The 27,057-nt window shown below is 38.2% G+C and overlaps 1 protein-coding gene across 13 annotated transcripts in view; it reads left to right on the top strand.

Moving 5' to 3' along the window:
• SOX6 (SRY-box transcription factor 6) overlaps positions 1-27,057 on the top strand; it is a 362,938-nt gene that overhangs the window by 216,306 nt on the left and 119,575 nt on the right. For all 13 annotated transcript variants that reach the window (XM_050975367.1, XM_050975366.1, XM_050975368.1 and 10 more), the window contains 2 exons: positions 4,590-4,762; positions 8,244-8,312. In XM_050975367.1, coding sequence (XP_050831324.1) covers positions 4,590-4,762; positions 8,244-8,312 — 242 coding nt within the window. The remainder of the gene's footprint in view (positions 1-4,589; positions 4,763-8,243; positions 8,313-27,057) is intronic.

Below are 27,057 nucleotides of genomic sequence, written 5' to 3'. Positions count from 1 at the left end.
CTGCCTCTACCTCAGGACAGCTTGCCCCAAGCACAGTAAGAAATTTAACACTGAGAAGCCTGCAGTGTTTGCTTACATGCAGCCACATTTGTATATGGACTAAATAGTTTGTAAAAGGTACCAGAAGTTGTAAAAGGTGGCAAACCAGTGGTTGGTATAGGAACTTTAATGATCCTGTATAGCTATACTTTCAGGATACTCGTTTTTTAAATTTTATTTTATTTTTTTTTTTGCCATACTAAAAGAAATCTAAGTAGATAAAATTCAGGATGGGCTTTATGATTTTTATTGAATGCAGTGTAAGATACATGATGCTCTTTCTGTTACTTAATGTACCAGAAATCATGTAGTGTTCTAGTTGGTTTTAGTAGATAGAGTTTTGCCACAAGCAGAATTCTTTCTAAATGGAATTTTAAACCACAAGTTGAACTCTTCTCTCTTTTTCAGCAGATTTATAGCTACTTTTTATTTTATGTCTCCTGATTAGATTGACCTATGACCAGAATTTCAAAAAGTCAAGAGTTCTCTTTGATGCCTTAGTTCTCTTCAATCTGAATATTTTATCTCAGTTTGTGCTGAAATCTAAAATAAAGAGTAAAACAATAAGCACACAGGGAAAAATTAAAATATTGCTACAACCAGATTTTTATCACAAAGGTAGGGATATACCCAAAGTATTCTCAGAAATAATAACAGTATTTTTCTGAACTTTTGATGAGACTGACCCATCTCCATTTTAAAAAGAAGTCCTTAAACAGTATCAGCTTCCCACCAACACTCAAAATTTTAAATACTGCTGGTAAAGGGAGTCAATGGATCAAATTCAGTATATCTGTAGTCACTGAAATAAAGGCCCCTAAGAAAAATGTGTCAATTTTAAAGGTCTTTCCTAACTGAGGACCATTTTGTGATAGAGCCAAAGGTTAATAAAATCAGTAGTGAATGTAGCAATTTTACAGATAAGCTATTCACAACAAGTGTAGTTACTTGAATAAAAAGCTAATTCAGTTCTAAAATGCCACATGCAGTAGCAGTGAATAGCTGCTTTTAGGTGCTTTCTGGAGGAGGATAAAATACAGAATCACAGCACTCTTCTTTTCCAGCATCCCTGGCTGCCTGTAAATTGCTGTGAATGGGACTGTGGGCTGACAGGCTCTATTAAGACAAACTGCCTTTCTCATCGGAGAGATAAAATAAATCAGGTGTTTAGTCAAATTAAAATACTTCAGATGGAGCAGGCCCTGGGGAGCACTGATCCACCTGACAAATCTGAGAGAAACTCAAGACAGATGTGTTTTGGGGATAAGGAAGACCCCATGGAAAAAAATGCACTGCTGTCTTTGGAGTAAGAGAATAGGATTAGAACAGAGAGAGTGCTGTGGTATATAATATTTTATGGAAGCTGGCATATTTACTGTTCATTTTTTACTAAGCTTTTTGTTTTATCTCTTTTTATGGCAAATACATTTTACAGATAGCTGTATTTTTATTTTATTTATAGATATTTTCAGTCAGCAGCAGAAGTTTATTTACTGGTAATGAGTTTAGGAATCTCATTGCTCGCTACAGTAAGTGGATGCAAAACAGATGATGATGGCACACAGCTACTGATGACCTCTCTTGTCCCAGCCAGATCAGCTCAATCTGGTCTGCATTCTAAGCAAGTTGGGTTTTATTGGTATTTAAACTGTAAAATAATGGTCGGGATTTTCCACTCTAAAATTAAATTATGCCTCCCCCCCCCCCACACACACACACTTTTCATACAGCAACATTCTCATCTTATGCTTGTTCTTGGTTAGGTGTCCTGCAGCTTCGTGGAGGTCTCGTGATTTTCCAGGAGCACAGTGTACATTTTGTGGTCATCAGTTCTATTCTGTTGCTGGATTACATAACAGGGTACAAATTAAAGAGCAGAGTACTTTAAATGGGGTCATTTCTTTCAGATGTGTTTCTCGGGGGAGGGAAAAGGAAAGAAAAACAATTGCTGTGGATTCCTGAATAAGAACAGTTACTTCTGCCTGCTATTGTAAAAAAAGCAGAGAGAGAAAGAAAGAAAGAAAGAGAGAGAGAAAGAAAGACCATAAATTTGTGGCAACAATATCAAATGATTCTAAGAAATCCTAAGAAAACAACCATATTTTGCAGCCTTTACAGGCACTCTTTGTGGTGGTTTCCTACTCATGTTATGGAGCAAGTACAAGCTATACAGACTAATGTGGAAATGGAGTGGGAGATTAATATCTGCTTTGGGTGTGTAAAATATTTTATGACTGTAAGCTCAGGGGCTTGCATTATGATGCCAAAGCTGCTTGACAGATGTGAAAGCCTCAAGCTGTTGTTTCCCAGGTGGCAGTGGAGGACAATAAGTATCATTTGAGGCAGCAGGTTGCTTCCCACTGGCTTTCTAAAATCGGTGGGTGGAGTGGTTGATCTCTTCTGGTCACAATGGGCAAGGGAGTTTTTCTTTGGCAGAAGAGTCTTTTACCTGTGGAAATGAATTCCAAACCACCTAAATGACCTTAGAACCATGCTGAAAAATCTTCAAGACCTAATAACACAGTTTAGGAGGGTTGAGGTAGGTCCATTGTGAAGCTGCAGAGAATTGAACAGCTGTCAGCATGGAGCTCAGTACATGCTGAAGGATCCTGGCAAGGCAGGACTTCCACGGCAGGCACTTTCCTCCTGGCCACACAGCTGCCTAAGCTTACTTTCAAAAATTATTTTGTATTTGTTTTGGACTTGTAACAGCTTTTTGCACAGAACTCTTCTATTGCTGCAGTGACTCCTATCACCCTAAGATTTTGCAATGAGTTGGTCTGGGTAGGAGTGTCCTTCAGTTTCAGCTTCATGCATCCATCATTCCTCCTGTGACTAAGGAAATCACTATCAATCCTTTCTAAAATTTCTATTGCAAAGGCATTTACACATTTTTCTTCCTCTGGAGGCCTGTGTCACATGTATACTGGATGTACATTAGGCACTAGAGGGTAGGGAAACATCAGGTTCTTGGAAACTCATTTAAAACTAAGACACTTAATAATGGATAAGAAATTGAATATTTTTTAGTACTTTGCATTGCTAAATGTAATTAATAAATGTACAGAAAATGAGGTACCCTTTGTTTTTCAGAGTCTGTTCAGAGTGAATGACTTAAACCATGCAGTTTCTTTTGTTCCATACAAAGCAATACCAGACAGAGTTTTTCTTTAAATCTGCTTTTGCAAATGAAATTCTGTGTAGGATTCATACTGGCCCCATAATGTAAGCAGTGGATAATCTTGGGTTTGTTACCTTCTTGGCAGAAGCCTCTTTTGTCTTCCTTCTCCTTATGAAACCTGTCAGCCTCTTTTTTCTCCTCTTCTATACAAGATATCCATTTTATTCCTGGGAAGAAGCTGGAGTCATAATTTTGTGACTGTTTCTTCATTCCCTCCCAGGTCCTGTTGCTCACGCCTTTTCTTCTTCTTCAAAAGTCCAGTGACTTTATCACAGTCCTCTATTGTGAACAGAGGAAAGGAAGTTTCTGAATACTCTCTTTTGTGCCACTTCTCATAGTGCCACTCTGTAGTGGCAGATTATAGACCTGAATAATTCTTGATTTGGTTTTCTTCTTCTCTGATTTTCAGTTCAACTTTACAACATTAAATTGCTTTATTTATCCCACTTCCATCTCTATACTTCTTTCAGATGATCTTCCAATATTCTTGGACTTCTACCTTGATGTATTTATTTTATCTCATAGACCTATGATTCTGAGGTGCTCACAAAAGGAAATGTGTTGTATGGCTCAAATATAGGAACAAACATTGCTGTTTCTGACTGAGTAATATGTTCCTATATAAGGTGGGATATTTTCAGATTGATTTGGAAGAGGACCCTGTACTCTCCACTTATGAGACCCATGCAATTTACCCATAAACAGACCATTAAGCATCATTAGTGCAAAGAATAAATGTACCGTAGTTTCATATTAATTAAGTGCTCTCTGTAGAGTAAACTTTGAAAGTTAAATGAAAATTCTTTAGCTATTTTCTCAGGTTAGCCATTTCTCCTGAGGAAAAGTAAAGCTCATTTTTAATACAAATTCCACAACCATAGCTTACATTTACCTAAATGACCTACCAGATATATGCATATTTTGGAGAAATTATCAATAAATTCTTAAACTGCTTCTTCCACCAAAAAGCATCTTTTAAATTCTGTTTTAGCATTTATATGTACTTGGAGTGAAAAAATGAGAAAATATATAAACTGAAGTAAAATTATGTCTGATAAACTATCAATGTATTTATTGCAGTGGGCAGATTTAGATGGAGAAGATCCAGGGATTCATAGAGAATAAATCCCTGCCAGAAAAAAGGAAATATTCTCTATCTTTTCTGCCCCCGTTTCTGTTACATCCTCCCCTGTTTAGAGCACAGCAAATCTATGTGTTACATCCTTTTGAGATTTGTTAGTAGAAAATATATCCAAGCTGCCATTTGAAAAAAGCACATTGGTGATGGAGCCATTTTTTGGAGGGGTAAATATTGCTTTGTAAATATTGTCCAGCTCATATTTACGGTTCATCTTTCCCCCACGTTTAGGTACACCAGAAAGCCTGGCAGAAAAAGAGCGCCAGCTCTCTACTATGATCACCCAGCTGATCAGCTTACGGGAGCAGCTCCTGGCTGCCCATGATGAGCAGAAAAAGCTGGCAGCCTCACAAATCGAAAAACAACGGCAGCAAATGGACCTTGCTCGCCAACAGCAAGAACAGGTGAGGCTCCAAGAAGGAAACCTGTGAAAATGGTTCATGCAGAATGCTTGTCACAAACTCTGCTCTGCCTGCTGTTGCTTCCTTTTCTGTTTTTTTTTTTTGCCTTTGTTAAAAGAGCTTAAATATCTGCAGAAGTTAGATGTTTTTCCAGAAAGAGGGAATATTATAGGACTCTGAAAAAAAACAAGGGAAAAGTGGATTTCACAGTTCTCCTTGCACTGAGATGCAATTTTGAGAGTTATGAACAAGCCAGACTATAACCATTATTTTACACTTTCTGAAATGGAAATAATTAAACAAAAACCCTTAAGCATACTCAAACCTTCAAATACCTTGCATAAGTAAAGTTTGATTTGTTCATTGAGGTTGTGAACAATTTTTTTTTTCTTGTTTTGTCTTTTTGGTGTTTTGGTGGTTTTTTTCCCTTGATTATTTGTTTGGTTTAAAGATGCAGTTGTCCAACGAGCTGTCCTCTTCTCACTGAACAAAAGTGCAACAACAATGATCCCTTGCACTAGTCCCCTAGGCGTTAGATCCGACAGATCCAAATTAATGAGTGGTTTTTAAGAATCTGACATTATTACTAGAATTATCTTTTCAGTTAAATATATTTTATAGGATATATACAGCAATGTATGCTCTGTTGATTTTAATGAGTTGTGACGTCTGGTATTTTATGTGCTTGGGTATTTGCCCACATGTAGGAATATGGACTCATCCCCTAATGGAAAATAACATAAAGGAACACTGTAAAAAATCAGAAGTTAGAATGTCATTTAGCCATCTAGAGATGACACAGTAATTAACTATTGACACTTGTGAATAAGCTAGCACAAATTAATCTTGACACATTTGCAGACGAGTGATATCTTACAGTGAACACTTTGTAATTATATTTCAAAATGAAAATTAAATGACACTTAAAACTAGGTTGTCATGCTCAATGAAGCGAGCATGTAGCTCAACCGATAGGCAAATAAAATTCAGAATTTGAGCCACATGGTGCTTGTGTACCCTACTTTACTGTGTCAAGCCTATACATCAAGACGATGCTATGGTAATTGCATTGCGGGGTCTTGGGTACATTTTCTATCACAGAACTGCTCCAGCGAAGAGGAACCTTGGAGATTAGATGCTCCGTGGTATATTTCTTGTTTTCAGCACGAAATGCCTTTTCAAATGGTGCTACATTGTGCATGCCGGTACAAAAAGCTGTTCACAAGCTGGCAGAACCCTGGCAGATCCCTTCCTTTGCACATGTAAACAAAAGCCTCCTCCTTGTCATGGCTATGGTTTACTGTGTTAAGCTACAGCCAGGTCATCAGCAGCTCCAAAAAATCCTGGATGTAGGGTACTGTGTACCTGTGAAAAAATGATACAGCACTGAGAGAGAGTGGCCCACAATGCAGCTCCATGCTCTGTATTGTTTCACTGTGACCATTTTTACCTTTGCTGAGACTTCAGCAGCAGGGACAATGTGGATAAAAACCTGACAGACCTTATCTTTAGTTACAAGCATTGCACTTCTAAGGTGGAGTCACACAATTGGTGTGCTGCTCACTAAAAGTGCTAATTCCAGCTCCCATAGAGGTTTTAAATATTCCATGTGGCACTGTCCCCATTAGGGTTGTTTCACCAAGCACAGGCACCACTGCTGGTCACTGTGCTGACAACAGCTACCTGAGCTTCTGGGACCTGCGCCTGGGCTACCTGGGCACAGGAGCTGCCAGCTCTCTTTGGTTCCCTTTTTCACTCACTCAAAAGGGTCTGCTCATTCAGTCCTCACTCACTGTATTTTATTGACTTCCCTGGGAGGTTGATCCAGATCTGTTTGAACACCAGGCTCCTGAAAGGAGTTTGAGCTCTGTTACAAGCATTGCTGTAGTGATCTGTGAGAGTTGCTTGACTCCATCCTCTTGTGGCCCTTTGCCTTCATCCAGCCCCAGAATCATGTAGACTTTAATTTGCCTCCTTGAGGCCACATACAAGACTTAAAATACATATGAATTTTGAGTTGATTTCTCTTACAAAAGTGAATTTTAACTGAAAAAACTTAGAGGTATTTCCATGTGACAGTGAGAGATTAAGGAAATGACAGCCTTGGTCTCGGTGTATGCACAATTACAAGCTGTTAATATGTGACTGCAAATTCCTTTTGAGTTAATCTGAACACTTTTCACTAAAACTATGTGATTGCTTATTTCCAAAGCAACCTTTATGCATTCCTGTCATTTTTTATCATAAAAACATTTTACTTAGCTTTCTCTGTTTATGACAGTGTAAGTGTGCTCAGAAGATGTTAGGGAAAGAGCCCAAGAGGGTTTTTGCCAGAAGAGAAACAGTGGATTGGAGTGACAAAATACCTTTGTCACCAGCTTCTTGCTGTTTTATGTGATTCCTCTGCTCTAGATAAATATTTATAGGAGGGGAAATTATACTTAAGAAATGAAGGTAGCAGAAGTGCTGAGGCTGGGATTTCCAGGAAACACAAATCTTGTTCTCGTTTCAGTCTGCTGCACTGTTGCCCTTCTAAAGCAGAAGTCCAGTTGTCCCCCACATCCCTGTGGCTTCTCCTTGGTGGCTGCCTTCCACATCACCCATTGCAGGGAGCAGCTCTGTGGTCTGAGGGCAGGATCCTATTTCCCTTCTGCTCCAGCATGCTGATTTTGTGGGAATCAGGGAGGTAGATGGAGTATCTGTAGCAAATTCTCACCAGTCTCTTAGTGTTCTTCACCCTGAACATTTGCTTTTCTCCATCTGTGTTAGAGAAGGGGTAGAGCAAACCTTTATCCTCCAGATCCCCTACTGATTCTACCAAATGGGGGTAAGAATATCTGCATATTTCATAGGGCTGTGTGGGGGATGAGTTGCTGAGCACCAGGTACTGCTTTTACACAGAATAAGGCTCTGCTTTGCTCAGTAGCTCCAAGGATGATTTTTGAGATTTGCAAGAGTAGTAATGTGCTGCTCATTGTGGAGAAAGTCAGAGAAGCTTACCCTAGGAGCTTGTGCTGAATAGTGAAACATCTATAAATACCAGCTAAGGGTCCAGTTCAGCAAAGCAGGAAAATGTATGTTTAACCTTAAGCACCTGAATAATCCCATCCCCATTCAGAAAAGCACTTAATTTTAAGCATGTGTTCCATTTCCATTGTAGCTAACAGTGATGCCTCACAGTTACAGATCACCACAGGCTTAAATGCTTTGTTGAATAGTGATGAGATTATTCATGTGCACACAAATAAACCTATGTTTCTGTGCTTTTCAGAGCTAAGGTCTAACTGCTTAAAATACATATTTCTTACTCACTAAGTAGATTTTTATGTTGCATTTAAATTTACCTCTAAAAGATGCCCCATTTAAAAAAATTAATATGCTTAATAAAATATAATAAAGAATAACAAATATTATGTTTTTCGGTCAATAGTATTGAAATTTCAATATTGCTGTTTTAATTTAATGGAAATTTTATTTCTAATAGATTGCAAGACAACAGCAGCAACTTCTGCAACAGCAGCACAAAATCAATCTACTGCAGCAGCAAATTCAGGTCAGTGTGTTTTATTGCTCTCTTCTGATTATACTTAAGTTCCATTTATGGAGAGGGAAGGGTCTAAAATAAAGCAGCCACATGCTTTACTAACAAGCCTGAGTAAAGATGCTCTTTATGGTAGTTCCTTGTGTCCCAGAAAGTTATTGTCAGACATCTTTTTTGGTGCAAAGAACTTTAATAGGCAAAGTTTTCTTCTGAAAGTTATGAACTATTTTTAAATCTCACCATCTTGTCACAATTCTGAAATCTGCAATCAGTTTGACTCGCATTGTGTGAAGTAAAACAGAGTCTCAGTTATTGCTGGAGGAATTCTGTGTTCTACAGAGGCAAAATTGAGACATTGAAGCAGCACCAAGTCCCTGGCACCAGTCTGCTCATGCACAAAGACCCACAGGTATATGTGTTCCAGGTGCCTTTGGAATAATTATACCCTTGTGGATCTGGAAGTATTCTGGAGATATTTAATTATCTGTACTTGTACTCAGAACATGTTTTAATTTTGTGCAAGTATACGTGGGCAGGGAGTGACATGGATGCAGAGGCATTGTTGGCATGTGACTGTGTTACCTTCTCTGCTTCCCACTTTGAAAGCATTTCCATGGGCCTCTTCACTGATTGAAATATTTCAATTTGGTCTGACAGATGATTGTGCTGCCAATCATTTCTTATAAGCTTGGGCTATCCATTTCTTTTCCTTAATTAGCAGATTGCTATGTTACTAGATGCCAAAACTGAAGTTTTTCTTTCCCTCATCCCTAAGGAATGCTTGTAAATGCTTTTGAAAATGTTGTAATGCAGTCTCAGTTACACTTCTAAGGGCTCTATTTAACAAATATAGATGTGTTAATACCTTGTATGAGAGACACAATTGAATTATAAAGCAGCATTATTGTTGTTGCCTATTAAGAGACTGTGTGTTCATATTAGGTGTTCATCAAGGATGAAAGAGATAGTGTAAGGAAAAAAGAACAGTGTAAGGAACTAGAAAGAATAGTGTAAAGAAAAAAAACTTCTCTAAGTGTTATTTGCAAGTCTTGCTTCAGAAAGCAAAGAATAATATAAAAAAGTCAGCATAAAAGCTAAGGCTGAAACCTAGCTAAGTCTACAAAACAGAAATGTTATCTGTATGAGAAACTTCTAATTTTTAAAATTTCTTTAAAAATTAGGAAACAGAAAGAGGAATTAAGACTAGTTTTTTTTTTTGTTTCTCTTTGGAGAATTGTAGGTATGTTTGGCTGTGATGCCTGCTCTGTGGTAAAAAGCTCAAATGTACTTTATGTTTCACTTCAGTCAATACTTCTCAGTAGCTTTACCCTTCCACTATCTCCAGGGAAATATGGTCTTAGACTTTATTCTAGAATAGATTGAAAGTTCATTTTCTCATTCACTTCCATCTTTCCTCTTACATAGTGCTAAACCCTCCACAATTTTTGTTTCCCATCCTTTCCTAGATGTACATTTAAAGAAGTGCTTCAATGGTTATTCTGCTTTTTCAAGCTGAACTATTTCTTGGTGACTCGTCCCTGTACTGGCTTCCAAATTCTTGCCAATATATAATACTCATGCCACAGCTCCTTAGTGGTTTGGCCTCTTTATTGATTTATGATTTTTAAATTTACCTGAGTCTAATCAGTGTGTTTGAGGCAGTGAGGATTGTTTCTTCTCCCATCTGGTCAGCCAGCTTCATGGGCATCCCATGGCCCAAGGAACATTGGTAAGAAGCACTAAGCACACTGGGCAGGTGCCAAGTCAGACATCCAATGGTCTGTTGAGGAGATTACTAATAGAAAGTTCCTGGGAGATTTTCTCCTAGGCTAAACACCAGCTCACACAGTCCATTTGCTTGTGAGCCAAGTGGTCTTGCTTTGTTTATTTGTTCTGCCTTAATTCTGTGGCAGGTTTGGCAGCCAGAAGCTGCTAAGTTGCCTCTGCAGTTTGTAGTAGGTTTGCTGCTGTAGAATTGGTTATGAGTGTTACAGTTTGAGATGGGTAGCTCCTTAAGGGCTAGAGCTGGGATGGAGGCAAAACAGGAGGCAGGTGACAGACATAGTACTGTGCTAGTTCTCCCAGCTCCTCTCCCACCATCTTCCCAAGAAACCTCACTACCAGCACTGAAGTCATGCCGGTGAATGTGGGTGGAGTTCATCGTATCAAAAATAGGTAACTGCAGTACAGACTCAGTCTCAATCAATTATCCAGATTGTTCTTGTAGTGAGCAGTGAGAAGCTAAGTGAATTGTTTCAGGATACAATTTGTCTTGTCCTAAAGTAGATATTTAAAATATATCAGATAAATTGTTCCCTAAAAGGGCTGTTTCTCTGCATTAAATAAGGAGGATATATGTGCCAATGCCTTTAGTGTAGAGATCTGATGTGAGACGAGGTGAATTCCGCTCTCTATCTCTTGAAGGGGAAACAAAATTTCTATTAAATGTTTACATTCCCAGTTTAGTTTTTGGGCCTGGTAGAATTTGCAGCTCTGTCCCCAATAACTTGATTTTGTTTAGAAGGTTTGTTCAAAGACACTCTTGAGCAACAATTTTCAGGAAACAGTGATTACCTACAGAGAATGGTGTGGGCTCTTATCTGTGCTTCGTATGCGTGAGAAAACAGTAGTACCCTTCCCTGCCACTCCCCTTCTGAAGGGATTACAAAATGTGAGCAGCACAGGTGCCAGTTCCATCTGGGCAGGGGCCCATTCATGGCACAGCTACTCGAGGCAAGTACAGCGTGTTCTCCAGGATGCGGGAGAGGGGCACTGCTGATGCAACGTTTTCATCATGAGACACACAGTGTGTCAACTGTCCTCTCCTGAGGTGCAGGGCTAATTCTTGAACAAGGGTTTCTGTGAGTAAGTGCACCCAGTTGAACCACTTCAGCAATTAGAAATTGCTTTAGAAGGGGCTTATGATATGTCAGCCATATATAAAATATAAAATAATTTATATTACATAATTCATGCTTCCCCTGGACAACTACTGGGTAAATATACTGAGAATTTGCATTACCTAGTATTTATTATTTATATTGTGCTGTATATTATCAGTTTATGTAATCATTTTGACACCTTGTTTCATTTATTGGTGAAGGGGTTATTTCTTTCTTTGGGTTTTTTTGTTTTGTTTTGTTTTGAGACCATTTGCTGGAACGCCTCACTTGCAGACTTGTTACACATCCAAAACTTTGTCAATAATCTATGAGCAAAGAGCACTTTATCTGGGCTTAGTGTATGCAAAAAAGGTAGGAATTTCAAGAGTACAGACGTCATTACATGTTCTGAATAATCATCTTGTGTTTTCCACATGAAGCTAGTGTTTCTATCAGGGTCTATGTGTTGGGGAAAGCAGTTTTGTTGGCTAAAAGCAGTGGGAATCTGGACTTCTCCTCAGTCCTCTCTCTGATTATCAGAAATTTGGCAAATCATATCCTTTTCCTCCATTTAAATGTAATGTTTTGAGAATCTTAAATGAAAATTTTCAAATAAATGCAGTGTATTATTACTTTTCAGCTCAAATGTTCATAATGTTCATAAACACTCTTCTATAGAGGAGTCCACAGAGATGGGAGGAAATCTAGTATGCCAAATTAAGTTCTTTATTCTGCAGAGCTGTGCAGAGAAATCATTGATTTCAGTGCAAATTAAAGTTAAGAAGATAATGTGGGGCAAATAAGAGCTCTGTCTCCAGGTTGATTAAGATTTTTGTAAAATATATGTTTTTTCATTTGATTGTTTAATAAAAAATATTCATTCTGAAGTAGAGGGAACACAGTTGGACTAATTCATGGACATCTCTTAGCCTGTGCTATGAAAGTGAAAACCTCTAGGAAGAAGTGAAAAAGCTGGTTAAAGGAGGAATTTGGTAGTACATCATGAAGATTAGACTGGAAAAAGGAAAGACATGCATTTCTTAAATGTTTCCAAACCAGGGGTCCTGAAATCCCTGTGAATTCTGTGCCTCATTCTGAGAATTCAGTCCTTTCAGAATGAGGCTTGGGGACTTCTTCTGAGCCCCACCACACCCATCTGAGGAAAAGAGGTGGATCCCCCTGATGCTTTGAGGCTATTGCTCCAGCATTTCCATCTGAGAATGGGTGTGTGTGTGGATTTAAGTTTTTAGAGCTTTCCTCCCTGTGGGTAGGTTTCATCAGAGCAACTCCTAAATCTGAAGTCTTTAAAAGGGACAGTGATGGTCGAGCTTTTCTGCAGAAATCTGTGATGAGGATAACTGTAAAAGATGATTCAAGCTGCTTTTGTCCACTTCCCTTCACCTTGTTCCTCTTTACTGTGCTTAATGCCATTGCAGAGCATTTTGTTTCCTGTTTGAATCAGGACAATTTCCATTGCATAGAGAAACTGGTTTCCTCTGCTCTCATAAGTCTTCTGTTTTAATTCAGCCACTAGAAACTATTCCTAATAGTAATTTTTTCAAGATTCAATCTATACATTCATGCTGTTCTACTTTCCTATAAATGTTCTTACATTTTCTGTTTCCCTCAAATAGAGTGAATGTGATTACTGTGATGGTAAACAGACAAAAGAATAGTAACATAAAATTGCAACTATTTAAACTGTCTTTGAATTAGAATCATTTGAATCATAAGTAAAACTTAAGAGACTGAACCAATGAGTCTCTCTTCTTATCCATGATTAACTACTGACAATTGAGGTACCTGGTGAGCTGAATAAGGACTATCTCTTTATGTGAAGTACATGTCCAAAGATCAGGAATAATTACATTCCACATTAGCCTTCACAGCCTCCCTGACCTGGTTAATTAATTTTTTGCTAGGATAATAATAGTAGAAATAGATTTAAAGATACGCTTCATCATTAAGTATGTAACTGACCTCCAATTTTAAGAGCTGAACCTTTCATTTATTGCCTTTTGGAGACAGGTTAAAGCTCCTTGCAGAGAGCTTGCTGAAAATGCACAAGCTGGAATCCAGTTATTGTCAGCTCAGTTATGCTCTCTGAGGTTGTCTTTCTTTGTAAACTCTATTTAGTGTTGACAAGCAAAAGCAATGGCAGTTGTACTGTTCCAGCACTAGGGAATATTCTCCTCTACCTTTTTTCTTTCCTTTTTTTTTTTTTGGTATTGATCATGAAACTGATCCCCTTCCAGCAGCTCTGCAAATAAAACCATTGAAAACAATTTGATACTTCTATTGGCAGGGTACACAGATCAGATACTCCCTTGAAAGAGAGAGAGAGAGAGAGTTATAAACAAAGCTTAGAAGTCTAGGAATAGCCCCCAGCTTCAGCAAACCCGTAAAATATTTTGTAATTGTATCTTCAATCATGAATTAGCTAGGAAAAACAGACCTTTTTTTGCCTTTATATTTCACTGCTCTATGCTGTTTTTAATTGCCCACAGGCACACTGTTGTGATCTTCTTTGGAAGTTTAAAACCAGGATAAAAATGCAAATCTAATTATTTCTTTTATCTAATCTAATTAACTTTTACAAGCAATGATAGATGCACAGCAGCCTCCATCAAACATTTTAATAATGATATTTCTGGATTAAAGAATAGGTAAAAGTACTGTAATTTATAAGCAGTCAAGATTATGGCAATAGAAAATGTAAAATATTGTGGTGGCTTAATAAACTATAGCTGCAGTTTATTAATTTACAGTAGAAAGGATGCATTTCCCTTAAAACCCAGTTTGCTTGTGAATTGATTCCCAGCCGTCACTGGTATATATTTTTACTGCTTTTTAAGCAGCTCAGTATTAAAAATAATATATATCCAAGTCCCTTCTGCAATGCAGTTGTGTGCAGTTGGAAGAGAGAAATGCTGTTGTGTGCCTGTAAGTTGTAGCTGGCTGCTAAATCGCTGATTCCACTTCAGGGGCTCTGCCCTAGGTGTAGCACCACGGCTCCTGTCCAGTTCCTAACTTGCCTGGTGAACACTGAAACTGATCCAATGAAGGAAAGACAAATATGCTAAACATCAAAGTCAAATGTTTCATATTTTATTTATTATTACATGCTGGCTTATAATGAGTTCTAAAGTCCTTATGTGATAATTTCTCAAGCAAAAGATCTGTTAACGGCCAGCATTTCCCAGTAAAAAGCATCTTCATGGCTGGCTGGCTTGGAATTTTCTCTGTCAGCTGTGAGGAAAGAGAAGTGATGTAGGATCCTTGCCTTCTCTGAGCAGCACATGCTATAATAAATATTCTGGCGATGCTCTCTATCCTTTATTCAACCTCTTCCATACTACAAATGCTTTGGCATAACAGCCTGGTGGCAGCAGAAAAGACACAGTGTGTAAAAGACACACTCTGCTACTTGTAAGCTTCTGATCTTACCCCTTGGTCCCCCATTTGCAAGGATCCTGCTAGCTGCTCTGCCCCTGAGGCCCTCAGTCCCTGGAAACTAGTTTTATCCTGGCAGAGCAGAATATAGTTCTGGATTTGACTCTTAAAACTGTGTGCAGGCATGAGGGGGGCAGGAAGGCTGTGTTTTAAATAATTTTGCTGTGACCTTTTAAGAGTTAAATTAGCTGTCTTGCAGTTTTCTAATTCTTTATATGACTCTTTTTTTCCTAATTTTGCCTACCCGAGTCTAAACAAATTGTATTTAATGCAAAAATTAAGCCTTGTGTATCTCTTTCATATGACTTCTCTAATTATAGAGCAGTAAATGGTAGAATAGCATATGTTAGCAACATGAGCAGCAGTCTATGAAATGAGCTACAAGTTAATAAAATGATCTTGTGGTGGTGTTGGCCAAATGTTAGCACACATGTTTCAAAAAGTGGTATTTCAACAGACTTGAAGAATAGGACTTTGGCACACGGGTGCCGAACATGATCTGATGTGTGGAAATTAGTTAGACCAAAGTAAATGTCATTGTTTCTTGGGCTCATGTTGGTGCAGAAAATGATAGTAGCTGTCCTCCCACTTTCCCTCTCCCACGTGTGTTTTAAAATTGGAAATGAAGACATAGGCATCCCCTAGTTCAAGTCCTGCTGCTTCGTTTGCTTGGGGCGTGCTGTGCCGCATCCTCACCAGTGGCTTCAGGACTTGTTCGCAGCTGTGCCTCTGCCAAAGCCAGAGGCTAAAATCTCACTGATTCTATTCAGCCCAGACTCTTCTTCTGCAGGCTTCACTTATAGAAGAGCCCATGAGTTGAGCCCATCTAATTTAGAGGCAGATTATAACCAGCTCCTGAATAGCACCAGAGGATCAAGCAAATATTTGCTGCCCACCCACCTGTGCTGCTGCCTGGGGGTCACTCTTGGTTGGTGCTCTGCCTGTTCCAGCCTAGTGTGGAGAAACAGCCATGGTGAGCCAGACACCCTGGTCTAGCTCCCAAAGAATTTGGCAGAGGTGATGCCCCTCTTAACCTCTCTGGTGCCGTTCTGTCAGTCTGATGATGTTCTCCTTTCAATACTGCAATATTTGGAATAATGCAATAGTAATGCTCTATTTACTCTAGCACAGAAATCCAGTTTCATTCCTAAGTGGCATGTGCACAAAGTAAAATGGATAACTGGGAGTGGAAATGGTGCCAACTGGCAGCCTATCCAACAGGACTGATCCTGGGAAGCCTTAGTTGCTTGAGTAATACCCGCTCAGGCAGTGTTTGATGACTTGTGTACTGTTACTCACATAACTGGGCTTTGCAGAAGTGAACACCTCTTGCAAGGAAGGTCTTAGGATATTAGTATTGTGGTTGGAATATCAAAGGTATAAATGTGGCAGGGATTTTAGGGAATGTAATTTGTGTCATTAGACAAACAGATGTAGCTGGAAAAAACAGGCAACCATTTGGGCATGCCAGCTCTTTTTCATGTCTTACATCAGTGTTACATGGAAACATATCCCAGGACTGACAGGAACTGCTTGAGATATTGGCCTTTCATTTTTAATTAGTTACTTTTCCTGTGATGATTTTTATGATTGACAACCACGTGATGGCCAAGAGGGAAAACAATCAAGTTTTGCATTGCTTTTTTCTATTTCTTTTTTTTTTTTTTTTAATCCTGACACCTCCACTATTTGACACATTAATCAGGAGATACTGGAAAGAGAAAAAAGTTAATAAGTGCTAGTATTGAAATGACTTGATTTATGGAGATATTCAGATATACAGGCAAGACTGGAATGTGGTGATATCAGAGGTCAAAATTTCTGTCTGCAAAAGCAGGTACTTGGAGGAAAATGATGAAGTACAGCTCCACATTAAAAAGGCCAAAAGCGTATAGCAAATAAATTGTAAAGTACTTCTTGAAATCTCACAGTAAAAACTTAAATTTATCAGATGAACTAAATCCTGGCCTAGGAATCAAAGCATTTTTTAGTTGTAATTGTGGGAATATTCCAGAATGTAAGCATATTACTGAATCAATTTGAGCATAAAAACTTATTTTTAATATACTTAATACCATGACAGCAAGGAAGAAGTAAGTGCATTGCTCTCTGAATGCATTCAGGAATTATGAATTCACATAAAGAAAGCAGTAGCATGTGCAATCCAGCAAATGAGCAAACTAGATTCTGTTTAACATTTGGTATACGCTTGATGGTATGTAAGTAAAAGTAAAGTGAATGAATATTTCTAATATTCACTGTTTTATGCAACCAGCTAATCCAGACACTCACAAAAATGTCAAAGCATAGTTCTCAAGGAAAATAAATGGCCTTGCCTGGGATTTACCTATCTAATCTTAAAGTCGTTAAAGTAAGGAAAAATTGGTTTATGACTGCAGTTTACATGCTATTTCCCTTTGTCTGTAACATTAGAAGCCCCTCTCCCCAAATAATTAGATAATATAGAGGCTTGTGTAGTATGCAAGGCTTTTGCTTCCCTGAAAGAACTAGTCTTTAATATAAATCTCATATATATCATCTTCAGCAAGTTGGGCATTTGCACAGCTTGGGTAAATTATGTCTATATTGAGAATCTAGAAGTTACACAGTGTGCATTCCATACTTGAGGGATGGGAAATAAAAATTGATATACTGTGCGGCACATGATATAACGCAGTGAAATATCTTTTAAATTCCAGAGGGGTGCACTGACATCACCACGGTTAATTCACATGCAGTAACTCCCACCAAATGTTATTAACTTTAAATTGAAATTTGTAATCATTCAGTAAAAAGAAAATAAATGATGTAAACAGTATACAATGGTGCATTATGAAGTGCTGAATTAATCTTATTCACCCACCCGAAATGACAGTGTAGGAAACCATTAAAGTTGTAACACCAAATAATAAAAGCAAAGAACTTCACAGTTGATGGTGAAGTGTGAAATCCATCTTGAGACACACCACTGTCACACAGTATGGAAGGGCACTTCTGAGTAAGGGAACTTTATTTTCAAGTAATGTATTAGGCATTTTTATTCTATAAAAGAGAGATTAACCAGCTGGGGGAATATATGTTTAGCTTAAAATCTAGATCAGGTAGACAAATGAGTTGCATGGCTACTTGCTACAGGTACAAAATAGTGCAATATGTACCTAATAGCCTAAGCATAGACAGAGGTTCTGTACTTGACAAAGCAATGTATATAGTATAATATATAGAGATAAACCCTACTCAGAAGTGGGGGTATGGCACTTGTTTTTGCTCTGACAAGGAGTGATTGGTATGACAAACGCTACTATCGCATTTCTGGCTTTGCCTTTTCCATCTCATTGAATTTTATTGGTGATATATTTTCAGGATACTCATCTCCTCTGTAACTGCATATCTGAGTGTCTCATAAGCTGAAGTGTATTATCCTCACAACACTCTTTTGAGGCAGAATAAAAAGCATATAGATATTTGGGGGCATCTAATTTTAGATATCTAATTTGGGTGACTGAATTAGGACTTTTGGCTCCATATATAAAGCAGTCCAGGTGCTGTGAATTACCTTCTGTTGATTAGACAACGAGGTTCCTAATTTAAGCACCTTAGTTAAATTTCTGAAGTGGCTCGATCCAGTTCTTCTATGAAATTTGACAGACTTGAAATCTGTGGTTTCAGAATTCATAGGGTGGTTCTCTACCATCCTGATGGTATTCTTTACCATGACTTTTTGTCAACTTATCACTTCCCTTAATTTACTCTGTTGGAGCTTTTAGCCAGAGTGAGTTCACTTCAGTCAGACAGAGAAACATTTGTTTGTTCCTCTCACCCACTGCCCGGCCACAAATGAAAACCATTTTGGGTAGCTTGAGTGTCCCATGTGGCTGAGCTGCTGACCAGAAGCACAGCCATTGTCACACCCAAACAGGCAAGTGGGGAGGCTACTCTCACTGAAGCCTGCAGTTTCCCAAATCCACCTATGTTCCTTGCAGATGTGGAACAAATTCTGTGGCTGTGAAACATCCTTTGAACAGTGGCTTTATTGTGGGGAGAAAATAAGTTTTTATTCAAAGAATGCCCACATTTCTTGGCAGTCCCTCACACAGTTTGTAGGGCATTCAAGACTTACTTGAAACAGACTTAAATAATGTTTTTTATTTAATCAAAATGTCTGTTTCTAAATGGGGATCTTACATGCCACATTTTAGGCCAGAATATATTTTTACAGCCAAGTTATAAACCTCTGAAAAAGGGGGCTTATAATGGAAAGGTTGACACAACGTTAATTTTAGTGTTGTAAATGCAATGGTATAATTTTGGAAAAAAGCCTTTATAGCTCTGCTAAGATATTAATTGCAGGAAATTACAGCATATCCTATTAAAGTATTATGTCAGTGGCATACATAGCATATAACACCTTTGCATATTCTCCCTTGTTTTCACGGCAACATTTTGTATTTTGATCTGTAAAGAGTAGGTGGATAAAGTGGCTCAGAGTTTCTGATCACTTTTGCTCAAGGGGAAAAATCCACCCTGGTGTAATGCTTGCTTATGGCAAGCTCTAGAAACTGATTTTCTGTTACCAAGTAAATCTGATATGGGCATTGAGGAATGAATCCAGTTCTGCACAAACAAAGTCTTTACTTTGTTTTGTGAACCAAGGTTTTTAATTTGAACCCAATTCAAATCAGATTTAGCCAGGTTCTTTCCAGAACCAAGACTACTTTTGTGGCACACTTATTTTTTGCTGATAATGGCTTATTTTTCATTTAGTTACACTTTCAGAATCATTCCTGACTGTTACTGTGGCTGCATAGTAGACACAGTCACTTCCCTTTTTGGTGTCTGTTCAGTCAATTATTCAGAAATGTTGGTGTGGTGGAGGCAAAGGTGTAGATCCCTATTGAGCTGAACAATGCAAATATGTACATTCCATTGTACAGTTTTTCTTACTAAGAAATGGGTTATTGATTGCCTTTCTGCCGCTTTCAGGATTGCAGGGGCATGAAATAATAGTATCATGTTTTCTTTGTTTTTATAAAGTTATTATTTGTTAATATCTTGATTTTAATATACTCTGAATTGTAGCCTTTGATGACAGTCTCAGGATGGATGGTTTTTACCAGTGATTGCTCTTTTTAATAAAAACAAGCTATTATTACATCAGTTTTTTTTGACTGTCAGATCGTTCAGGACAAGTGGGCCACATCTTCATGTTTGTGAAGCACCTCATGGTAGAGGGTATAATCCTCCCTGGTGCTTTTTATTGCTACTGTGGCACGAATTTGCAGTGAGGAATATCAACAACAACATGCACAGGGGTTTGTTTAATGTCTAAATGGGATCTGGAGTTTAGATATTTTATGTCTTCCCTTTTGACAACAGAGAAACATGCACGATTCTTTACACAAAAAATAAAAGCCCTGACTTGTATAGCTGATGAGTTTTTAACAAGATGGGAGAAAAGGCCTTCTCAAAGACCCCACTGATATGCAAGTTCATTGGACTGTTGATGTTTTCCATTAATTGCAGGGCTTTAGCATATAACCATCAGCTATATATGGTTTTACTTATCAAATCCAGAACTGCTTTTTCTCTGCCTGCTGAGCAGGGAAAACTCCATGCTGTACCAGTTTCTTTTTACTTGGGTCTCCAAGTATCATCAGGATTAAAGCTGTCAGAACAGTCAGCCCTCTTTATTTTGTGGTTTTCAATACAAAGCATAATATTGTTGCTTGAGAAATGGCAGGCTTTCAATCTGTTAGCTGAAAATTGCCGAGTGGACAAAATTAAAAAAAAAGCCCCCTGTTAATAGCAGGCATTGAAATATTTCTTTCACCATTTCAGGGAAAGAAGATACAACTCTGCACTTTAATTTGTTTTTATTCTACACCAGTAATTTTTCTGTATTGGCTTAATCCTATGCTCAAGAATAAGGAAAAACTCACGCTCAACTTAGTGAGAGTTTTGCTTCATTGAATGCAGTGCAGGGTGCCATTTCCTCAGCTGGTGTTGTTCATGTTCTTTCCATTTATGTCAGTCCTAATACCAGAAGTACAGAATTAGGCCCTCTTTTTAAATACAAAAGGAGCTCACGTGGAAATGACAGCATTTCATTTGACTTTTATTTTTTTTTAACTGTAAAATATTCCTCTGCTTTGTGTGTGAATTTATATTTGGGGATAAGTGTGTCCATCCACCACAGAGAGCTCAGAGGCAGCTGATTTATTGTGCATGAATATTTTTGTCTTGCATGTGTTTACTTCAGTTATCAATTTGTGCAATTACTTTTTTTTTTTTTTAATCTTCAGAGTCCTTTTTCTTTTGATTTATCCAGGACAATATAGATGTGTCTTTGTGATAACACTTTGTAAAGAACAGAACTAAAATGTTATCTTTATTACTTTCCTTTTGGTTTGTTTTAATTAGGAAAATAGTCTCTTCCTATGCAAGGCTACAAATCTGTAATTTTATTTACCCTGTCATTTTGCTATCAGTTGAAATATGCAGGCATTTTAGACATAACTTTAGGAGGAACAGAATATACTAGTAATTTATACAATAGACACTGATGATTATTGACCATTAAAGAGTCGTAAAACATTTCCTGTGTGAAATAGATGCAGCATCAAATGTCTTTATTTCTGACAGTAAAAGTTTCAGGTTTACTCCACAGACATTAATGTTATTGCATAAAGGTAAAAATCTGGCTAAACTCTGGCAAAGGGAGGTCACTTCTTAATAAATGTGAGGAGTTGCAAGCAAAAGAAAAAAAAAAAAAACTTTGAAGGAAGTCCCAGGCTCATGTGTATATTAACCAGAGCAGATGAAATGATTTATTGGGTTTTATACACAATCTGTAAAGGGTAAGCATTGCTAACAGAATGAGTGGCAGCCTCAGGGAGCTGAGTAGCCCCCAGGGACCAGCCTTTGTTCCTCTGGACTTGACAGACATGTGTCCCTGTTAAATGAGGGCTTAATTTCTCTCATATGTGCACAATTTCCAAGCTCCACAAAGGCAGCCAGGACTGGAGCTATTTAAAAGAGCCAGCTCAGGAGGAAGCATTCCTGGAGAAAGGGGATGCTAAGGGGCTAATTACTCACCGTCGTTCAGCAACTGATTTTTTTTTCTTTTTCTTTTTTTTTTTCCCCTAAACAAGGTCTATTAACATGGAACTGCTACTCACATTTTACATAAACATACATTAAAAGTCCAAAGGTGTTATTTCTTTTTGCAAAATTGTCCCTTTAAAGGTCCTGGTTGCTAAAAAAAAATAAAAAAATAGGTGGACTCATTTCATTTTGAATCTGCAATGAAAATCACTATCTCTTTAAGCTCTTGGATTGATTTCTTTTTAAATGTCCAGTGTCTTATTCTTCTTTCTCAGCCTCTGCCTTTCTCATAATGGTAGTAGGAATTGTCATTAGTGCTCATTGCTTTATGTAACTATGATAATTAATATTGTCCAGATAAATGGTTCAGCGTATGTAAAGCATATTAATATTTACTTAATTGCATGTCTAGTATGGTATGCTTTTTATAAGCCTCTCACTGCATATTTAAATATGTCTGAATATGTGTTTAACTATGTAGGAAGACCTCTATGGTGCCTTTTGTGTAGCCTAGTGGTGCTACCCCTTACAAGTAGGTGCTTTACACTCTTTTTCCAGTGTGGGGCTCAGGTGCCTCCTCTGTTACTGGCAGTGGGCATTCCCTGTGGAGAATAGGTCCATAGTTTGACAGATTGATGTAATTTATTATTTTTTTTAATGTGGAAAACACAATTATTTTCTTTGGATAGTTTTAGTGAACTCTGTTGTTACCTTGAGAGAAAGATGAGCCATTCCAATGCAACAGTTTGAAAATGTTGTGGTCACCACTGGCAAAGCACTTTGTCAAGAAATACTACGTGGTTTCAGGCTTATTTCCTACTCTGAAACAAACAGGAAACTCCCTTGTGAAACAGGCACCCCTTTTGTTCTTCTCAATCAGAACATTCTGATCCTCTTAAAATCAGAACCCAAACAGGTAGAAAAAAGTGTTTTCCATTGCTCTGTGAAGTCATTGTCTGAACAGTCTTCAAGATGGCATAGGTGAAGGCTTTGGGTTGTGTAGCATCAAAGCTTGTAGCCCATGCTCAGGACATGGTGCATGTGCAGTTGTGAAAGCTGAGACCACAGCAGAAATTATAGAATGATCCTGGTAGAAGCAGTTTGCTTTTTGGATCAATTTTTCGTATGATTTTTGTATCATAACCTTATTTTAAGTTTCAGTTCAATTGCCCCCCTTCAGAACCAGTATGTTCCATTATTTTATTTACAATATAATGATTATAATTATCAGAATTGTGTTTGAAATTAGTTGAGAAACTTACAGTCTTTCATATCTGCACGAAAGAATTGCAATTCAAAAAGTATTAGAGAAATCTTTTTTTTCCTAATTTCAGTATTTTGGCTCAGTATATCCATTACATAATCTAGGCAACATAAATATCTTAGGTATCCTCATAAAATTAACTGAGCAGTTTTTATTCTTTGAGCTTCCTTTGTATGTATAAGAAGATGGTAAATGAACAATCTACAGGTTACAGAGTGCTAAGAATGAAACTAGCTTCAAAATTTTAAATGCATTTAATCTTTCCTGAGTAGACAGTTCTCTAGCAACAAGAAGAATGAAAGATTTTAGGGGTAGCATTTTAAATGAAAAGTATCTATTTCTTTTCTGAGAAGAATGGAATGGATGATGGATCACTGGAATGGATGATGGATCACTGGAATGGCACGTAGGACTCTCAACCTACTCTTTCCCTTTTTCATGTTGAAGAAGAGAAAAACAGCAGTAGGAAAGAACACAGGGTTCCTTAGCCCTTGTTGAGAAGGGTTTCTAAAAGTTGTTATGAAGTAAATAAGCTTCCATTTCTTCTCACTAAATAAATGATTTCTGATGGGATAGAAGCCACAAACCTCTCCCAGATCCCACTTACCTCAGCAAATCAGGAACACCTCCACAGAACAGCACATCTGTCCCTCTGCCTTCTTCATCCTGGTAACAGATTTACAGCTGCCAAGGCTGAAAGTCACCCATTCATTTCCCTTCTCCCTGGAGGTGACAAAGTACATAACACTTGATGAGCTGCAGCATCCAGGCCCATTATGATATTAATGCTACAAAGGCTCATCTTGCAGGGTGAAATCTTGCCTGGATTAAAACACTGCTTCAGAGGAAGTTAAGGAGCCACACATATTCAGGGACATTTGGTAGTTATAAGGCCCAGGGAAAATGGTTTAACCTGGATTCCATGTAGATTCTGACTAAGCCTTTCTCTAAAGATTTGTTTTCATTTTCTGGAGGAGGAGGGGTGTCTTACCAAGAGACTTTCTTTCCATCTGATTAAGGGAAAGCACCTTCTAATCAGAAAGGAAGGTCCCACACAGATTATCTTCTTGTCATGCTATGACAGGACCCAGATTTCACTGAGGCTTTTCTGAAGAGCTGAGGGGAGTATTAAAGATCTGGCTCCACAGTACTTAACTTAGATTTTATTTACAATAGAAAAAAAAAGAAGATGAACTAATGCTTACCATTACCAGCTAAGAATGAACTTTTGTACCTTTGCTGCATTGTTGTCTGGTTACCAGAATGAAATGTTAATCATACAAAAGTAGCATGTCTCTCTACTGAAGAAAGATGGAATAATCAACACTTCTCACATTCTTGCTGCCTGACACTTTGACTCAGTGTTGCACTTCTCTCCATTTCTTTGATATTTTTCTATATTTACCAACAGCCACCTTTGTCTTGTTGGGAGGTTTATTACTATTTGTAGCTTACTTTCATAAAATGCTCATAATGAGTGCAAATTTCAGACTCAATCTGCCTGTTTGTTTCCTGTGTTTATCACAGCACTTAGTTTTGAAGAAAAAAAAATGTATGCAATCCCTGAAACCAAAGCATTTTTAACCTTGATTTCCTAAGCAAAGAACTTTCAAATAGCTGGGCTGTGTGACTCTCTGTCAGAGTTCCAGCTCAAGAGGTTTTGGACACAATAGGTAATTAGGTAACAACATTTGAGATATAGGAAAAAAGTCTAAAAGGTATTGCATTCAGTTAAGTTCCATGAAATGGCCCTGATAAAGCCTTTCAGCTTGTCCTGGAAGTAAAGGCTTTAGACTAACCTGTCCCCATCTTAGAAGTTGAATAATTTAATTGGGAAAGAGATGTTACAATGCCCTAAATTCAAAGGCAAAGTTTTGATCTGGACTTGTACTTTAATAGACAGCAGAGAAACAAAACTCTGTTTGCATCTCATGCAAAACCATGGGAAGGAAGCGTTCACAAATCACATTTCTTACCAAATAACTTGTTCTAGATTGGCACACACTTCCCATGGAAACAGAGCCTTGGGTACTGAGCAAAATAATGCTCTCTTTCCTTCTTTGCAGAAGGTCTGCACATGTCAGAGAAAAGAGAATGAAAAAGATTTCATTTGTGGTGATGCATTTCATCTCAGCCTACATACTTTCTGCAAATTTACCAGTTAGAATTTTGTTTGTAGTTTCAGTGATTTGCTTGGAATACTCTGCACAATTTGAAAAAAGATCTTACTGGGAGATTTTGCTCCAAAGAAACAGTCAATCTGTCACCTGCTGTTGCTCTCAGGTTCTTCCCTTTGTTATACTGGCATTGCTGAGGCATAGTTAAAATGTTTTCCATTTTATGCATTTTAAATGTTTTCCATTTTATGAGGCTTTGTGCAACTAATGCTTTCTGAATGTTTGGTGGTTGCACTATGAATTTGCTGACAATAGTCCTATCCAAATTAGATTTATGGAACCTACTGAAATAATTGAGGTTTTGGTGCACTGGGGACTTAAATTGTATTTTTGGATAGAAGTTTCACTTCATTTATTCCTTTTTGTAATACTCCATACTCTGGAATCAAGTGTTCTATCTCATGTACACGGTGCAAGAGAAGTGCTTTAATTTCATTAGGGTATCACTATAGTAAGAGGGTTTCAGACAGATCTGTAGCTTCCACATTTAATCCATAAATTTTAAATTATTTTTCTGTAATTTGAAGCTAGAAATTATTTGCCTTAAAATATACTGAGCTGCTTTTTGTGTATCGTAGGAAGGAGGTACAACTGTGCCTGGACAAAGTCTGGTACTTTGTCAAGTACTTCACTATTAATTTTTATCTCTGGGCCATCATTTTCTCCTGACAGTTTGTACTTTTTTCCCCATGTGTTCATTGATAGGTTTAGGATATTCCCTGTTTCTAATATAAAAGGCTTCATTTTATAACCACACCAGTGCAGTTCCTCATAATGATTCACCTTCATTTAGTGATCCTTTGCAAGGGAAGTTGGGCAAACTTCCTAACCAGGGAAAGTGTGGTGTATTTGAGGAATGACTGGGGGATCTATCTGCTTTATTTTTCATGATGCTTAAAATGACACAATATCATGAAAAAAAAAATCTTAAAAACTGTACCATGACTCTCAGAGGAAGCCACTTGCTTCTCCTCTTGGGCTGATCACTCCAGACTCTTGGTTGACTGAGTTCATGTGCTTCCCAGTTCCTTTCCAGGATTTATATCCCATCTGTGTGACTGCACTGCAGGAGGAGTCCTCAGCCTGGGGTGGGTGTTACCTCTGTCAGTGAAATGGGTTGGTGTGAGCACAGAATCCATCCTGCCCAGCCCTTTGGCCTCTCTTGCAAGGAAGATCTAGATGTGAGAGGAGTGGAGCAGTGTCCACCTGACATGGGATCCAAACTTTGCTTGGATCCAGCCTGAATCCAGGACTGTGTGAGAAGTAGCTGAGCAGAGGCCTCATCTTGCAGAGGCATAGCAGCACATTTTAACCCTCCCATTTAAAGAAGGCCTGCTTTATATTAGAGTGTTACTCTTTTACCCAGCCCTCATGCATTGATCACATCTCACATTTGCAGTGGTGCTTGGACTGCTACTCCAGATCAGAGGCATCTTTCTGGGGAGTGGAAGCCCTAAAGTTCCTCAAATCTCTGTTCATCTCAGCAGCAAGTGCAGACATCAGTAGCTACATGATCTGATCTGATCCACTGTCAGTTTAGTGAGTAGAATAAGCTCACAGGAAAGGGGCCACCAGGGCTGCCAGGGGAGCAAGCAGGGGAACAAGTGCCTGGGGAAGGAGAAGGATTGCAGAGACACCACTGGCTTGGGAAGACTTTCCTCTTTGAGGAGGGAGGTGCTGCATCCTGCGAGCAGAACTATTCATTGTAGGAGTTTTAATCTTTTTCCTTCTGAAATGTGCTGTTACAAAGGTTGTCTGTGGCATTCTGTGGGGAGACCTTGCTGTAGTACATGGCAACAAGAGAAAAAGGAGCTTCACTCTTTAGAGCTGTCAGGTTGGCAATTGGAGTAGAAAAGGAAGATACCAGATTTGTATTG

Source organism: Serinus canaria, chromosome 5 (genome assembly GCF_022539315.1).
Source record: "Serinus canaria isolate serCan28SL12 chromosome 5, serCan2020, whole genome shotgun sequence".
NCBI classification, from domain to species: domain Eukaryota; kingdom Metazoa; phylum Chordata; class Aves; order Passeriformes; family Fringillidae; genus Serinus; species Serinus canaria.
Note: the sequence above shows the minus strand (reverse complement) of the source record. Positions and strands in the feature narration are given on the sequence as shown.